The 18,793-nt window shown below is 35.3% G+C and overlaps 1 protein-coding gene across 9 annotated transcripts in view; it reads left to right on the top strand.

Annotated features, from left to right (window-relative positions):
- LOC145666375 (uncharacterized) overlaps nt 1-18,793 on the top strand; it is a 69,746-nt gene that overhangs the window by 16,387 nt on the left and 34,566 nt on the right. For all 9 annotated transcript variants that reach the window (XM_081733551.1, XM_081733554.1, XM_081733549.1 and 6 more), the window contains exon 2: nt 594-696. Coding sequence is in view for 4 of the 9 variants with exons in the window: in XM_081733554.1 (XP_081589680.1) it covers nt 632-696 (65 nt within the window). In the remaining 5 variants the exon portion in view is untranslated. The remainder of the gene's footprint in view (nt 1-593; nt 697-18,793) is intronic.

Raw genomic sequence — 18,793 nt, 5'->3', positions numbered from 1 at the left:
CAGTTAATCGGCTGGTGTTGTGGAGGATGTCAAACTATATTTCCTTGTCGATATGTGCACTTATAAAATTTTATTGATTTTGTATCAGTTAGTTTAAAAATTACAAGGTCGTTTAAAAATAAATGGTCCACCGTATGACTTTGTTGTTGTTGTATATTCATTGTGACATAACTTGATGTGAACAGTGAAAAAGAAGTACAACTTGTAACAAAGCTACATAAATTTCTAATGGAATTTAACGAATAAATATTAATTCATGTTACATATTGTGATAAATACAGAAATTTCATTGAATCTCAAATCTAGAGGCGAATATTCTCTCACAACGGTCATTAAATCGAGAGTCGTACTCTCAGATAGTAAACACTATGTGAATTTCTCAGAAGCAGTTTGTTTTTCAGTAATGTGTGACAATTGTAATTTTAATAGCTGAAGTGATTACATGTGGATTCGGGATTCGATGGATATGGTATACAGAATAAAGTTTATGTCTATTGACAAATTTCTTAACTGAAACCATTTCTGCGCTGAATAGCTATGTACCTTGGTAACATATATTACCAAGATCTTACATAATATTCTTTTATTTTCAGATGACATTAATGGTACAAAAACTCTCTACGAGCCTTTCATGAGATTTTCACCTACAAGGACTATGAAGAAAAATCGGTCAGAATTCACTATTCTTAGAGACAGGTAAATATATCTGCATCTATACACTTTTTTTTTAAACGTTTATTTATCGAAAAGCTTAAAATAAATCGAAGAGATTAACTTGATCCAACGGTGAGTTCTATAGTTCTGGAGATATATCGGTTGCAGTATCTTCTAAGCTGCAATTGTGGGTCGAATTCAATAAGAAGCGACAGAAAGATTGAGTTACATCAGTGCATTGTTCTGAGTTCGATAAATTAGTATTATTGTTGTTATTTAGTGGTTTTTCACAGTGGAAAGTGGAGCTGTGTGAATAAAAATAGAAGACTGTGGACCAAGAAATCTAGAAATAATGGCATGTGGAAATTGATGTATTGACCATGATCATTAAACACTTTTTCATTCTTTATGCATCATTAAATTTCTGAGTTTGTCAGTAAAGTTCGAGGACTATGCTGGTACTTTGTAACTGCTAATGACAGAAGATTACTTATCACGTGAATTAATTCTGTGATAATCTTTTTCTGCAGGACATGTGATGATTTGGTAAAGAAAGCATCTGTGTTCATTTAAACATCGGTCGTCGGAGACATCTTGGTTCCTATTGTTATGAATTCTTACGTGGAACAAAGGGTGAATATTAAGATTTGGTGTAAGTTACGGAAATCATTACCAGAAACCTACTAGATGATCAGAAATCTTTACCTCAAGAGTGGCGCATTTTGTGGTCGTATGATGTTACGCCCGGCTTCGTGACGGACGTGAAGACGTTTCTAATGACCCCAGAAGTAAACGTTTGTTAACCACTCGCCCTATAGCAGAACATGCCACGATTTGCGATGTGATCGCAGGAAATTTGCCGCGCCTATGCAGAAAAATTGCCAGAGGAAAAAAAAAATGCCAACAGAAAAGTATAAAAACATGCCTATGTGTAGATGTCTTAAATACACGGACGACTCGGATAAATATAGTTCGAACTGTTTTTTACGTCGCGTAACGCGTATTTTTTAACAATTACAAGTGTTTCTTCTGCAGAAAATTTTTGCAGAATTCCTGCAGAATATTTTTGACTTACAAAAGCTCATCTCAGAAAGACAAAGAATGTTCTGCCATCGGGACCACTCATTGAGAAGATAATATCGAGCATGATCTCTATTTGCTGCAGTCAGACCATCCACATAATTGAGGATATGCTGATGTAAACCGCGAAACTAGTCGGCAGATCGTGAAATAAAGTCTGAAAGAAAGTAATATTTGTGCCAAGTTGATGCTTTTCGGCCTTCGACTAAAGAGCAGAAAGCTCAGATAATGGAGTGTTGTACAGAGTAGATTAAATCCGTGGAGTCGGGCACTTGATTGCTGGATCACGTTGTCACAGGCGACGAAACCTGGTGCTGTCAGTATGAAAATCCATGATGATAGGAACAACCAGGGTGTCGTCGATGGTCAATGTTTCGAAGAGCACAGATGATCTCTTTTAACAAATCTTTACGTCTCCTGCACACACACACATATATATACAAATATATCATTAGCAGTAACAGAGCACTAGCAGTAGCGAAACTTCATTGTCAAACCTTGTATATCTGGTTAGCTTTCCGCAGGCTGCAACTTCAAACGTACTATTATTATGCGCAGTAGTTGCGCTGTTCTGCCGGTTTTCGTACGATCCCCGAAGTCAAGCAGTACTGGACTTGATTAGTACTTGAACCGATGACTATTGGCTAAAACCAGATGTTGTTGGCAGTGTAGTGTTTACTCTGCGTCGTAAAGATAATTGGGGAGCAACCTGAAAGAAAAAGGAGAACTCAGTTCAATAAAAAAAAAGCAAGGACGGCAATGAGACTGGTAATGTGCCTATCAAGCATCCCCTAACATAAAAACGAACGTCTGATTGGACGAAGTCAATCGAGCATTCCTGTCAGGAAGTTCAGTTTTTACAGAAAAAGAGGGGATTTTACTTTCATGGATTTGGAACTACTTGAAGACCATTTATGGTTAGCACGGTATGTGTTCATTTCTGTTATTAATTCTAAACATATCTGAGTATGATTTCCTTTAGCATCAAAAGTATAATTCACTTTATATGATCAAAAATAAATAAACGCACTTAGATATATCTGGCTAGCAGCTGTACCACGAAGAAAATGCTGGTAATGAGAGAAAATATTTTCGCATCCACATCAACAACAGTTATTTCTTCTACAAAGATAATTATTATCTTTCGGAAAGAAAGAAAGAATGAATGAAAAAACTAACAAAATGAAAATTAATGCTAGACCAAATACAGGTTGTTATCACTGTTACTGTTACCATTGTTATTTACGTTCAAACTCACCTATATTTTGAGTTGAACTCAACTCAAACTCATGAACTCCTTCGTGGCTAAGCTGTTAGCGTATGCGTCTTTCTTTTCTCGATTCCCGGCGGGAGCTCATGCGGTTCGCATTCCATGGTCATCAGAAGGTCCCGTCTCATATAACCTCGCTGCTGAAAGGGACGTTAAACTCAAAATCAACTCAACTCAAACTCATGTTTGGGGACCGCGGTGGTTCAGTAGTAGAGTGTGACCTCTGGTACATGGGGTCTTTCGTTCGATTCCATCTCGCGCCGAGTGAGTGGACGAACACTGTGCCTGGGTTTTCACGAGATTCTATTTTCTCCCACTTTTCTTCATTCCACCATTTTATTCATTGCCGTCTCCTTTAGCTTAGCCGGCATAACCGTGAGACATACAACTTAAAGATTTCATTGCAAACTCATGATATAACTCACGAAATATGAACGCGCTCATTTACAACCTTGGAAACATATTACTATGATCGTTCTACATTATATGTAATTTGTGTTTATATGTATATATTTTTTAATTTAAAAAAATGCAGACAATCCTCTTTTCCTTCATAGGGGGTAGAAAAAGCAATAATTTTCAAAGAATCATAATGTTTTGTAATAGGTAGGTTCCATATGAAAAGAAAGCGAAGTACATGTACATCGGCTAATCTAAAAAGTAGTGAGCATTCGCGCAGGAGATGCCGTTAGTGTCATAAATTTCAGGGTATATGAGTCGCAGCGGGTCAGACTGAACGTTATTTGATAGCTGATAATTGAAGCTATAGATGTCCAGAAAGTGTTGGAATTCTTATAACCAGATTCAAGATATTGTGCCGTGAAGATGAGTGAACGTTCCACAAAACTGCGCTACATTTTACATTATGTTACTCAAAATCATTTACTCTATCGAATTTCTATCTACGAATCTCTTCTGAAACGTAACGAATTCGAGCCATTTCCGAAGCCTTTGATCACTAGTGATGAAAAGTGAATAACCTACGACAACAATGTACGAAACAGATTGTGGGTGAAGCGAGGAGAAGCTCCACAGTCTATGGCAAAGTCCATGCTGAGCACCAGGAAGGTTATCCTGTGCGTTTGGTGAGATTGATATCGAGTGCATCATGCATCACGAATTGCTATCGCCAAGCAGAATGAAAGACTCGGACCTGTATTTTCAACAATTATCGCGAGTGAACCTAATAATTCAAGAGAAATGATGTAGAAAGTTATATAACGACGGAATTGTGGTGTTGCCAGAGAAATGGCAGAAGGTCATGGAAATATACAAATGGTGTATATTGGTTTCATAGTGTTATTACAAATAAAATCATTTTGATTTTAATTTATTTTTTAAAATTTAAATCACAAGTACTCGTTTTTTTTTTAAACAGTAAAATTTAAATGTTTATTTTTGTTATTTTCTTTTTGATAAGTTACGGAGGTTTCTCAGTTTCTTTTAGTTAGAATTGAATTTAGTTAGAATTTAGAAATTGGAGGTTTCTTGATATTTGGTTCATTCTATTTGAAAAGGGGTTTTTGAGGGTTTGAAAAACGAAATTTTCACACTGTTGAAAATCATTATTTTCTTTATTTTCCTGGTCGATATAATGACTTACATTAACATCAATACAGTGGTTCAACACGAGAACCAATATTATGAGAAATATTGTTAAACTTGAAAAATGCTCTGAACGGAGGTGACAGCTAATTGAATGAAGAAGACTTTATACCAGCATGGATGTGACATCACATGAACGAATGTGACAAGACCATCTCTTTCCAATTGAAAAGTAAAAATTTGTAACGAATTTCGAAAACAGTAGTATTACATAATATAATATTAGTATTACACATGTGCTTAAATGATTGCCAATGTCCAGAACTCAATTGTTGACATTAGCATTCAAATGAAAAATGAAAATGAAATCTTTAGTTTTACGTTCCACGATTATGCCGGTTAGGCTAAAGGAGACGGTGATGATGAGAGATGAGTGAAAATGGTGAAATGAAGAAAGTGGGAGGAAACGGAAGAACCCCGAGAAAACCCACGAGCACGGTGTTTGTCCACCACAAAGTCCACACGGCGTGAGCTGGGATCGAACCAAGGACTCTAAGCACCGGAGGTAAATGCTCTACCACTGTGCCACCGCGCCCCCTAGCATTCAAATGAATTTTGTTTAACATATGCTATCCTTAATACGAGGGTGGATCACATATAAACGGGATTTTATTTCTTATTTAACCCTTTCACAGAGGAAGTCGACTTTTGTCGACAGAACCAAATTTCCTTAACATGCGAATGTCGACTATAGTCGACGTGTTAAAATTTGTTTGTCCGTATCTTGGCTTTGTCGAGAGTAGTCGCCAAAGTTGTACCGTTCATTTTTGTTTGTGTTCTATTGTTTTCGATAAACAATAGAAATCACACAGAAAACCTTTGGCGACTACAATCGACAAAACCAAAATACAGACAAATTTTAACACGTCAACTATAATCGACATTCGCAGGTTAGGGAATTTTTTTTCCGTCGCCTTCCACAGTGAAAGGGTTAAATTCATTTTTTGAATACCACAAGGCACTTACAATTTATTTTTCCACATAGTTTCCTCCTTTGGAAATGCATTTTGATGCCCTCATTGTAAAAAGAACAGGGTTGTGTCACCAGCTAGTTGCGCACGAACTCTTCCACACTCTCGTCATCTTCAAATCGTTGTCCTCCGAGAGCTTGTTTAAGCGGTCCGAACAAATGGAAATCGCAGGGCGATAAGTCCGGGCTGTAAGGAGGATGTTCAAGTGTAGGTTAGTGCATTTCCTGTAGCTTCGAGACAGTTAGAGCTGCAGTATGGGTCGCGCATTGTCGTGCAGGAGGAGGATCTGTCGGAGCGATTGGTCTCGTCTTTTGCGGCGATATGTAACTCTCGCCTTGTTGAACAGCTCGCAGTAGTATTCAGCATTTATTTTGCGTCGCTCATGTAAAAAGTCAATCAGCAACAGGCCTCGCCGACCGAAAAAAGTGGTTAAAAGAATTTTGGCAGCTGACAGTCGAGTCTTGGCTTTCACTGGTGCTGTTTCCCCACTTCTTACTGGCTTATTTGGATTCAGGAGTGTAGTTGTGAACCCATGTTTCGTCGTAGGTGACGATCTTCCTCCGCAAACCTTGTTTTAAGCCTCTGACAGACCTCCAAACGTCTCAACTTCAGATTTTCGGTCAAAAGGTGAGAGACCCATCTGTAACACACTTTACGGAACTGTGGGTCGTTTTTGATTATTGCTTGACAGCTTCCATAGCTGATTTCGACTTGTTCTGCAGTTTCTGATACTGTTACTCGTCGATCGTCGTCAATAATGCCTTTAACTGCACGAATGTTTTCGTCCGTAATGCTGGTCCGAGGACAGCGATCGTGTTGCTGATTTTCCACACGTTGTCGTCCTTCCTTGAACTTTTTATGCCAGGCATACACACGCATCCTTGACAGTGTTTGATCCCCGAACTGTGCAGTCAATCTCTGGCAAATTTCTGCTGCTGTAACTCCTTCACGAGCAAGAAATTTTATAATTATGCGTTGCGCAGTGGAGGGGTGTACTTGTTGCTCCGACATCATGAGCGGTACCGACGAAATGGCGGGAAATATCTAACAGCACGCTCTCTCCACTCCCAGCGGTCCCGCCTAAACATAGCAGAAGCGAGCGGCCATTCCTACCAACTGTTGATGTTCAGGAACAAAAATCCCGTTTATATTTCATCCCTCCTCGTAATTGTTTATCATAAGAAGAAATACGATTGCGCATTTACAATATAGCTAGTTAAGAGGCCTCATTGTGACGAAATTAAACTTCCGCTAATTTTACAGATTTTGTGTAATATCTTCAAAATGGATAAAATTAATCAAAAAGTGGAAACTCATTGTACTAGATAATATTATTTATACCGTTATCACGGCTCACCTATGTACTTTCGTTTTGCAGCAATTATTTAACGTGAAAATAAATGTCGTATCTATAAAATGTTCGCAAAGCGAAAGCAGATAGGTGAGTCGTGATAACAGTATCTCATGCAAAATACTCTTGTCTAATATACTGCTTTTCCGCTTTTCGATTAATTTTATCTATTTTGAAGATATTACAGCTCACACTCCCTCCGTGGACGGAGTAATAAACGGTGGTGACATTACTTTATATGCGCGGAGGTGACAAATTCCGCCATTATGGCACTATTAAGATATACCCCTAAGGTTAGATTCTGTTTACCCTTATTTTCAGCATTAATTCTTAAAAAGTAACATTATGATTCAACTAAATTAAATTATCTATAAATACCTTCTTATAATTTCGAACGGAGTTGACAGCTTGTGTTGAACCAAATTGTAACAAGTGCGATTTCAGACTAATAAAAAGGAACAATCACCACCAACAAACTTACCTCCCTTAACTGGCGCCTTCCTTGGAAAGTTCCATAAACTAAACAAGTCCTGAGACTACGACAAAAATGAAATTGAGAAATATGGCGGACGTATATGTTTTTTAAAATGCATTAGCACAAAGGTGACAAAAAACTGGATACAGAAAAGAATGCTACTTTTAATAGCATAGAAAAAGCTTTAGCTTATAAATTTATTTCCATCTATTCATTGATATTCATACGTTAAAAAAGTCGTTTTAATACTTGGCGAATAAAAGATAGTACTTTAATAATTTCAAATCATTCAAGTAAAACTGTAAGTGGTTACAACGCAGGGTGATGACATATCACCTACTTTGACATCAATATTTTTAAATAAAATTATAAAAATTTACTGAGTTCATTATTTATTTTAAGTTACCTTTGCAATGTATGTACTTACACAATTTCAACGTGTTTTGATTTCTATCTGCCTATCAGCATATCAGTTACATCAAAAGTCCCATTTCAAATAGAATGACCCATTTATAGTTTACAAATTGGGGGTGTCCCGATATTTATGGTGTTTTTCTCTGAAAGGTGTTTCTCATACGTGACAATTAGTCAGGAGCAGTAAGTACATCATTGTTCTCCCAGCTTGTAAGAATAGGTGATCACCTTGATCTCGGAGTTCAAATCTCAATCACTGGGTGAAAGAAAGACAACGTATGGTCTTCTTTTATCCGAATTCCAACTGCAAGCAAGAAAGTATTTCATGCAAAAATGCAAGATATGCGCCTCAGAAATGTAAGATCTTGTGATCCGGCTGAAGCAACATTTAGAAGTGTGCAAAGCAGAAGAACCAGTGGAATATTGAGGGGTGACGAGAGTGACATTAAAAATTGGAGCCAATTTTGTTTAATGTATATAAAGAACATCGATCGAAAATAGACAAAAAGATACGACAGAAAGTGAAAAATGTAGAACACATGGTCCAAATTCTCAAGCCATTCTCTGTTGCATTGGACAGAATTCAAAGAAATGAAACTAAGTCTGATAGTGTAGGAATATGGAAGTGTTTTCATGAAGAGTTAAAAGACACACTCCAAGGTAAGGAAATGGAAAATAAATGATGAAAACAGGTATAAGGAAGCATTAACGCCTGCCTATTTCTCGGCCTACCTTCTCGATCCGAAACAGCGAAAATTCAAATTAACTGCCGAAGAAAACGATTTCACTTTGAAATTTGCAGAAGCAGCATATAGTGGTACTTCTCTACTGCCCATGGTAATTAAATTTCAAGCAAAGTCTCCTTTCTCTAGTGTGATGTTCACCGACTAAGTTCTACAAGGTGTAACAGTCATTGAATGGTGGAGATTACAAGGACTTATGCTTGACATGGAAGTATGAAGCCAATTACGCAGTTGTTTATAGCTTCAGCTTCATCTACAGGAGTTGAAAGAATATTTTTTTCTTTTGATTTTGTACAATCTAAGATACGAAATCATTTAAGCACTGATAAAGTCTCTAAGTTAGTTTTTCTTTTTAAGCAACTTAATCAGTAAAAAATTTAAATATGCTCGTGTGAGAAGAAAAAAAAATGCACTGCATAGTGAGTATATAGCCTTTTCTAAATTTTTGTTTATAAAATTAATAATTTTTGTACACACTTTTATTTTTATTATACCATAATGAATATCAATATATGCCATTTCTTAAAAATATATATTTTTCAGTGTTCTTATTAATAATTTTGTAGTTACGGTAAGAAAAAAGTCTGCGGTATATATTACCAAACATGGTATGTACAATCAGCGGCAAAAAACCTGCAACATAATCATGTAAGTTTATTGTGAAATGACGAAGTCTTTTGCTCCAAAATAAGTGTTCACGGGAGGACGCCGAGGTTTATCCTGGTGTGATTCGTGCCATTTAGACGTTATGTTGATTCCCTGTGCTGTTAGGCGTAGTATCACATTAAACTTACATTCTCATGTTGCAGGTTTTTTGCCGCGGATTGTACAATTCTGAACTGAAAATTGTGTATATTGAATTCTAAATTCTTCATTGTTATTGGCAATGAATTCTAAATTGTCAAAATTCTTGGCCCAGGAATTTTAATCTAAATATATATATATATATATATATATTTGGTTTAAACTTGCATCCTACGTGATATAATCTTAAAATATATATAAGCTACGAACTAATAAACAGAACAACAATGGTGCAAGTTGGCTAAATGTTAATTTTAGGTTCCTTATATGGTATCGTCTAACAGCTATCTACTTATAAGCAAACCAACACGATTAGCAATTGAATGAGTGGGTTGAAAAAGGTACACATTCGAGAAAATAGGCAAGCTAAACTGGGATGGCTATATTCATTTTATATGTACCTACACCGCTTGAGAGAAACAAGGAACGCATTCATTAATTTTAGGTCCTCTTTACTGAGGTCTGCGGGAAAGTATGAGTGAAAATTGGAAACATGTTTCTCGAATGTGTTCATTTTTCCACCCACTGTTTGAAAGTTGAGGTTTTTGGAATGTATTCCTTTTTCAACTCACTATTCAATTATAATTCGCCACGTTATTTAATGATCAATAATATGCCATTCCAAGAAAGACAGCAATCTGATATTAATAACTCATCATCACTACACATAAACAAAAGTAATCTATGAAGAACATTCCTTCTTCTGATTATCCTGTTAACTGGTATCACTACCGCTACACAGTATAGATTAAGACACGAATTTTAGATTTAACTTCGATTAGAGTTTCAGAATGCTCAAAAGTACTGCATTTTATTTCAGTGTAAAGAAAAATAAATTTGATTTAAATCATTGATTTAAAAAAAAAAAAAAAAATGAAACAACCCTGCAATAAATGTATTGTTAATTTCGACCTCCAAAAGCAGAATAGTATGTCAACGTACGTACAATTATCATATCAATGTTAAGAGTACATAAATATTTGCTTTCCTTCTTCTTTTAGACTAGTGCACGATAGAAAACGCTTCCTATGAAGTAACCTTATTATCGTTTGACATTCACATCGAATCCATGATCATTAGATTGAGAGAAATTCTTCCAGCAGTAACGGCGACAAGTGACAGTAGAAACAAAGTTTTATCGTGAATGTGATTGAAGATATTAAATTTAAGCCAGACTAACACAAGATAGGTTAGCTATAGAAGTAGACTATGAAATTCGTATTGTACTATATGAGAACATTCAACATCAATTTAGGGCCGCAGTGGCTCAGTGGTAGAGCATTCACCTCTAGTGTATGGAGTTCTTGGTTCGATCTCACTCGCGCCAAGTGAGCTTTGTGGTGGACAAACATTGTGTGTGGGTTTTCTCGAGGTTCCCCTGTTTCCTCCCACTTTCTTAATTCCACCATTTCATTCATTTCTCATCATCGCCGTCTCCTTTAGCCTGGCTGGCGTAAGCGTTGGACGTAAAACTTAAAGGAGCAGTTCAAGTTGAAAACAAGTTTGGTGCAATAGAAAGAATAACAAGAGAGAAGAGACCCGAATTTTTTTCTTTTTAAATTTTGATAGGGCGTCTCGTTCAGCTTCTATAGGCATTTGTTTTTGATGAATCGCAAATGCTGACCTTACCTATGGGCTACTCAAAGAACTCAATGTGAGTCAGCACCCACTCCCTTGTACGCAGCTGATAAACCTTTAATAGTGCAGTGGATTTAATGGATTGTTTTGGGTTCGTTAGCAGTCTTGCTTTGTGTTAAATTTTTGAGGGACATTTTTCTTAGCTGTTCTTCGTACAGCATTTCCTACGTTGATTCATCGTTTAATTTTTCAGTATCAAGTGACAATGATGATGAAACGGGCGGTGAGAGTTGTTCCGCGGAGAGCGACACGAATAAAACATATCTAACCGGTAAAGTATTTTTCGTATTGTGGCAAACTTGACAATGTTATTTCATTTTCGCCACATATGTCGCGCTCCTGTACATACAGAAATTATAGGGTCAGCGTTAAAAATTGCAGCAAAACGTGAAAATGGACATACTTATGTTTGGGAATCGGAAGCATGATTTAAAAAAAAAAAAAGGTACTTAGATGTTGTAGCAATCTCATCCGCCATCTATTTGCATGGTATTGGTTTCGAAATTTTAGTTCCTTTTATGCTGAACTTATGCTTTGTAGGAAAAACTACGTTTTATAGTATTATAAAAACTTTTGTGCAGCCCACCATAAGATGATATTTTCTACATGCAGATGGCATTTCTAAATCTTTGCAATCAGTTCTGGAAAAGGAAATCGTACTTTAGAACATGCCACCGCATCTCTCACAAACAAAATACTTGGCACTGTGTATGGAAGCCTGTTCTTGCTGCTTGACCACGGATGACGTAATCACAAAATCTATTTTCCTCTGTTACTCGCTAACCACTGAACATATCGCAAACAAACAAACACCATTCCTTTAAGAATTTTCAACTCTACAAATGGAAATAATTTGTAAAAAATGCATTTTTAAGTCGAACTGCTCCTGTAAATATTTCATTTTATTGTTTTTTTTTTTTTTTTCAACATTGATATATGACACCGGAGTACACCTTCACGCTCGGAGCACCCATATAGAGAAACAGCCAAGTAGGGAAGGGGAGGGGTGGGACAAGAGTGCCTGCAGAGAAGTGTGGGCAGTGTACAAGTAGTGATGGTGTATCTTAGAGTAGTATGCCTGAGAAAACATTGATTCCGCCATCAATGTTCATGTTTTCATGTCACCTTTGTCAACGTCAGATTACTTAGTCTTGAGTATAAAACCGGGTTGGACCCACCTGAAAAAAACCACATGGGTTTTTGAGCTTTTTGTTAATATATTGTTGGTACAACTAAGGTAATTACATTGAAAGTGATTTTTATCAGATTTTGGCCTTTCCTGGGCAAATCAGATGCTTTCACATTAAGGTATACAATAACATAAGACTTTTATAAACTTCTGAATGCACCGAATGAATTAAAAAATAATTTTAAAAAAACTTAGCTTGAGGTAATTATAGAACAAATTCATGTATAGATTATGCTTGTAGCCTGTTTGAAGTAAGATATGCAATTTTATATTTTAGAAAATACTTTCCGTGAAAACTGTGCTCGCTGACTCGGCGACGCCGAAGGACGTTATCCCTCATCGGGCTTGAGGCCATAGGTGCCGGTACTACCAGTAAATATGTAGTGCATTAGTAAAACTATTAGTATTATTGTTTTTATTACCTTTGATGGTAACACAAGTATTCTTCAGTAAAATTTGGTTTTCCAACAACAACAGTTTAGTTAAGTTATTTGTCGCTACTCTTTAAATAAGCATTCTGCAGAATCAACACCAGCAATAGCGTAAAAATTCTTGTCAAATTTAAGAAGCTTAATGCTCGGAGTTCCGAAGATTACGTAACTCTTACTATTTTAAATTCAAACTTCCTTACTAGTGGAAGTTTCGATGTGCACCGAGAGAAACTTGCATTTTCGAAAGAAAAAAAAAAGTCGCGAAAGAAGTGCTCGGGAAATTCCCGCAATTCAACGCACATAGCATCGCAACTGAATAATTCAACAATAACACTATTTATTTTACGCTGGAAAATATTGAATTTCATTTAAGACATTTTGAAACATTTACTTTATAAAATATGAATTATGTCTGTGTTAATTTTTCCAAAATTAATTTTCTGGAAAGAGTCGTCTTGCAACAAGGGCTCGGGAAATTCCCTCTAATTGAACGCACAAAGTATCGGAAGTGAACTCCAACCAGTGGCGGCGGTTGGACGTTAAAAATGGAGGGGAAAAGACATTATCTGAATATTTGATATCAGTGGTAGTTTTCCTGATTGCTTGTAACACTTTCTTTGACAAAAGGTTGTATAACTATTAGAATATTGTCTTTTTCAGTTAAAATACGTATATCTTGTTTCATATTTTATTAAGTAAATTGACAAGAACAACTCAAGTAGATACTAGCCTTTTGTACTCTTAAACAACGAAGGTGTAAGAAGAGATTTGAATCCTTGCTCATGAATGTCTGTCTGGAAAATTGTGTGATCAGATTAGGGGCCTATTTAATAACAAATTTGCAAAACAAATAAACAGAAAGGATAATATTAATCAAATAATCATAGTAATGAATAATGAGGCTTGTTTTGCAAAAGTTATATTGAAACTGGGAATTAATGAGCAACTTATATTTTAAATTCCACGCATGTTATTATATGTGTTATTACTCTTAGAATGACACTGAATACTACAAGCATATGCTACGACATTTAAAGAAATACTTTTACAGCTTCCCGAAACATGTTCGCTGCCATTAAGTACAGTTTTCACTTTCTTGGAATATATCAAAACTCAGCAATACTTAGTCTCTCCACATTTCAGTTATACAAAATAATCCTAAAACTTAAAATTATGCTAAATTTACTAAATTTAATTGTATATACAAAACTGTATATGTACACCCCGAAACTCCTATATTACACTGCAAAATTAATATTAATTACTGAGCTCCTTCGTGGCTAAGCGGTTAGCGTACACGCCTTTGACGTGGAAGACCCGGGCTCGATCCCCGGGGGAAGCTCACTTGGTTCGGACTCCACGTTGATTATTAAGTCCACGTCTCATATAACTTCGCTGCTGAAGAGGATGTTAAACTGAAATAAATCAAATCAAAATATTCCTTATTATTAGAAAGAAGAAAATACATTTTAGGAACTGTTGATTTTTGTGCAGTTAAAGAATAACTTGTGAAGGACTTCTTTTCTTGCGAAATGTTATCTCAATTAGTTCCAGAGCGGCTAACATATAGAGCCCTTGCAAGAAGAAATTAAAGTACGCTTGAATTGTGGCGCTCCAATAGGTTAATTTTTGGGCCATTTTTAGTGACAGTTCAAACACAATTCCTGTAGCTTTCTTAATTCCACGGGAAGACAACCAATACTTACTCATGGAACGACAAATATTTTATGGCACCATTTTTATTCTATGAACCAATAATACATTTATTTATTTATTTCACACTGAAAAATATTTATGTCGTATAAGACATTTTGAAACATTTATTTTATAAAACACGAATTATATATCTTTGTTTTAAATTAATATATTGGTGTTCATATTTGGCGAACGTCACTGAGGCTCCTGGGATAATTCGATCTACATTTGTTCGTTCGTCTGCCTGTACCACATATACTACAGGGTACCACTTTTAAGTTTAAAATTTCAGGGTACAAGCACGAGACACACTAAATTTCCTGTATAGATTTTACGGCATACTAACGTAAAATTTCAAAATAGCGGATATCCACACTACAAAGTGCAATTTTTGGTCTTTTAAGTTGACATGTTCAGAGTAGAAGCACGAGACACTCTAAATTAGCTTTATATACTTTGGCAGCGATCCAACAAATTTGAGAATGGCGGCCGTTTTTTCAAAACTGCAGTGAATAGAAAATTGTTGTGACAATTGTGACAAGTTGTGACAATGATAATCTTGAAATATAAATCACATTTTAACATTTTTACCCCCAAAACATTGAAATATTTCGAAAAAAAAAAACAATTAAACCCGAAAAAACCCACATGGGCTCAGGTGGGTTGGGCTTTTTTTTTTTTTAAAAAAAAACGGGTTTTTTCAAACCCTGGTATAAAGTACTGCTGAAACGAATTTTACGGAGTACTGTTACTGCTTACGTTACTACGTGCTGTAATTTCATGATTGCGAATAAAGTTTTAAACATCCTATAAATCACGTTAAATTTCAATTGTGAAGTAAAATTGATTTAAGAAAACCAAATTAATAAAAGGTATCCCTCTTAATAACACTGCGGTTATAACACACGTATCTATAGATTAATATGGATCTAAATCCCATGAATTCTCACCGGAAATCAATGGGTTTCTCTTTTAGCCTTAAAGCATCGCCATCGAAAAAAAAGAAATAAAGTATACATTCTTAGCTGAGTACGTGCTTAATGGGCACTAGTTTCGTCATTGACAATGTCGCACGCATTCAATATGCGCAGGCATCTTTTCACGTCATGTAAACGGTAGTGGTGCGTGGCGTTCCTTGTCATAATAAGAAAGTGTAAATACCTTAACAAAAATTTGCTTCTGAAGCCAGGTATGTTATACTTCTAATAATAATAACTTTGTCATTTTGCAGCCAAGAAAGACAGATTTAATCCGGAAATCAGCACGTTAGAGTTATCTCTGGTATCATCATGCCTTAGTACGTTATTTGTATTATGTTCTTAAAATATCAGTTCTTACAAAGGTCGTGCAAAAGTATAGTTTCTACTTTTTAGTGTTGTTTAAATAGGCTTGCTAACTCGATTTAAAGAAATGTTTTTTCAAGAAAGATCTTGGACTTTTCGTTAAAAACGCAGAATCATTTATATGTTTTAGGTTGAATCTACTGTTTCGGTAAATGTAATACTACACAAATCTACTTATGAACATAATGTTACAGAAATGAAGTTGAATTTGAAAAGGAAAGAGATGAACAAATATTGTAAGGTTTCATTAATTAACCATGTAATCCATTTGAAGTTGCTTCAATAATTCTTGTAACTTTTGTTTCTTCCATTTCTTTTCTGGTTGAATTAAACTTATTCCTCTAATATTCCTGAGTTTGTAAAATTACGTGGTGGTGTTGAGAGTATGGGATACCGTAATGTCTGGTATAAAATACAGAATTTTGTAATTTTTGCTACAGCCGTCTTCATCTTAGATTTAATAGTAGACCATCGCTCTGATAAATGTCATTACTGCTGAGTAATCCAACCATAGGTTACAGACGTGATTCAATAGATAGGGCACGGATACCGTATTCATCGTAAAGAGTATCGGCTGCATGCTCGAACTCGTAACATCTCAGGTACGTCCCTCCAGCTCAGAGAATCACCGTGACAATCTAACGCTAACTTCACTCTGAACAGCAATACTTTACAGGGGCCTCATACAACATACTCCTGAAAGTCGCTATGGCATATTCAAATACCATTACGTCCTTACTTTAAATATCATGGGTGTTCTCATTGACTGTAGTTAATCTAATGGATCCAGCATCTTTCCTATCCAAAGTATGGTGGTGTAAAGGACTAAGTAGGGCGAGTTTTAACATCTAGGGACCCTTCATGAGTTAGTCGGACATTATAATTATTATATAACACATTCCAAACTTATATTATTATTGCAGATAAAAGACGATTTAATTCCTTTTGCAGTAAAGTATCTATATTTCATACTCAGTACAAAATCACAGGTAGAGTAGACGCTTTCAATATATTTCTAATGATAAACTCTTTTCTTCTCCTCCTATACTTACGAAATTATATAAAATTTATAAAGTATATTTTGGGAATACTGAGACATTCAGTGCATTACACAAATTAAAGGACAAAATGTAATGATTTTATGTTCAAAATATTTAATGGAAGAAAGATTTGTTTAAGATTAAATTAAATATTTCAATTTAACAAAATCTAATTAAACACAATACCGTATTATGATCTTTTTTTAGCATAAATACTGTACCTTCTAACAATTCCTGGTAACCGATTTTAACTTTTATTTTTCTGTCATTTTCCGGGACAGAGCTACTTAGAAAGATGTCAGAATTTAATTGTTTATCTGCTACGGAACAAGACCAAAATTGGCCCATTACATTTTCACCGTGTAAAATTTTACTCTAGATTTTTTTCCTAGCTAATTATTTACTGAGTAATGATACTATCTGTTTCAGTAACTTGTGGATTGAGGATTGATTTATTTACACATTCATATAATTTAACAATGTTTTTGCAAGATTTTTTTCCTAGCTAATTATTTACTGAGTAATGATACTATCTGTTTCAGTAACTTGTGGATTGAGGATTGATTTATTTACACATTCATATAATTTAACAATGTTTTAAGGTTTTGGCAAGAGAAATGATGTGTCAATCGGTTTTTGAAGGCCATAGATACGATATTTATGGATCGTTACTATGAACTTTTGTGCACGTTTCATTCTACATTGTCGTGATTTCATGAACCTTGAAGGAGTACTGATCATTGGGAATTTTATAATCCATATATATTTATTGGACTGTGAATAAAGAGTTGAGAAAGAGACTCATAAAATGCTTCATATGGAGTATTGTACTGTATGGGTCAGAAACATAGACTTACGCAAAAATGAAAGGGGATTGAAAGCTTTTGAAATGTGGATATGGAGAAGAATGCAGGAAATTACCTGAGTCGAATTACCTGGGAATTATGTGCGTACAATATACTTGCTTTTATGAAGACTTCTACATTTTGTGACTACCATAGGCGGTGAAAGACGGATCTTTACCGTGCCCTCCATTCCACGTGGTTTTGGACCGTCAGTATGTTCCTGATTTTGCTCCACGTGTATAATCCATTCTATAAGCATGGTACAGTTTGCAAGCATAGATATTTAAATTTAAGTTTTATATAAGCTCCCTTATAATTTCTCAAACTGCATGAGTTAAGTTCCGTAGTTTGCTTTCAGTAACTTACGAAAACTCCGAAAAGAGGCGTTTTTCTATTCATATTCTGCGTTTTTTTTTTTTTTTTTTTTTTTTTTTTAATAATTGGAAAGTTGATTAGTGCAGTCTTATTTTGCATTTTATCTCGAATAGTGTGCATTTGCAGCGAAACTTCTAAAGTGACCAGAAAATTGCATAATTTCTACTCACTACGGGTTCATTCAGCTATTCGAACTACAGTATTTGCATATTTTCTTCAGAGGAAATGTAATTTTGCGAAAATTATCTGAAATCAACTTTAGATGATTCCGTTTAATCTATATGTATAAAAATGAAAGTGATTATGTTTGTGATTTCGTCACCAACATAACCACACGACCGATCTCGATCAAATTTTCAACATAGATGAGGTTTGGGCCTAGCATGTTTTTTTATGAATTCACTTTGACGATGCAACGTAGGAGAGGGATATATATATATATATATATATATATATATATATATATATATATAAATTAATAAAACGTGATAACTCTTGAACCACACGATCGACCTCGATCAAGTTTGCCACATAGATGAGTTTCGAGCCTACGACGTTTTTTTATCATGTAACTTAGAGGAGGGGAAAATACTTTAAAATCATTGAAAATCCTATTAGTGCCGAATCCATAGTTATCGGGATTGCTGAGATGAACGGTGACACTTCCGATGCCGTTTAAATCCAAATTCATCTCAGCAACTGGAGAAGGGGATATATATATATATAAAGGAGTTGTGAATTTCAAGTTTTTTATTTCAACCCAGCGAAGTGGATAATCAACGTTAGTAATTAATAAGAGTATTATGTAGTATACATAAGAAGTAAAACTTGTAACTGTGACTGCGTTTTATATAGTGGCGGCGGTTGGAC

The sequence above is a fragment of the Thermobia domestica genome, chromosome 12, assembly GCF_964235325.1.
Source record: "Thermobia domestica chromosome 12, izTheDome1.hap1.1, whole genome shotgun sequence".
NCBI classification, from domain to species: domain Eukaryota; kingdom Metazoa; phylum Arthropoda; class Insecta; order Zygentoma; family Lepismatidae; genus Thermobia; species Thermobia domestica.
The sequence above is the reverse complement of the archived record's forward strand: the minus strand, read 5'-3'. Positions and strand labels throughout refer to the sequence as shown.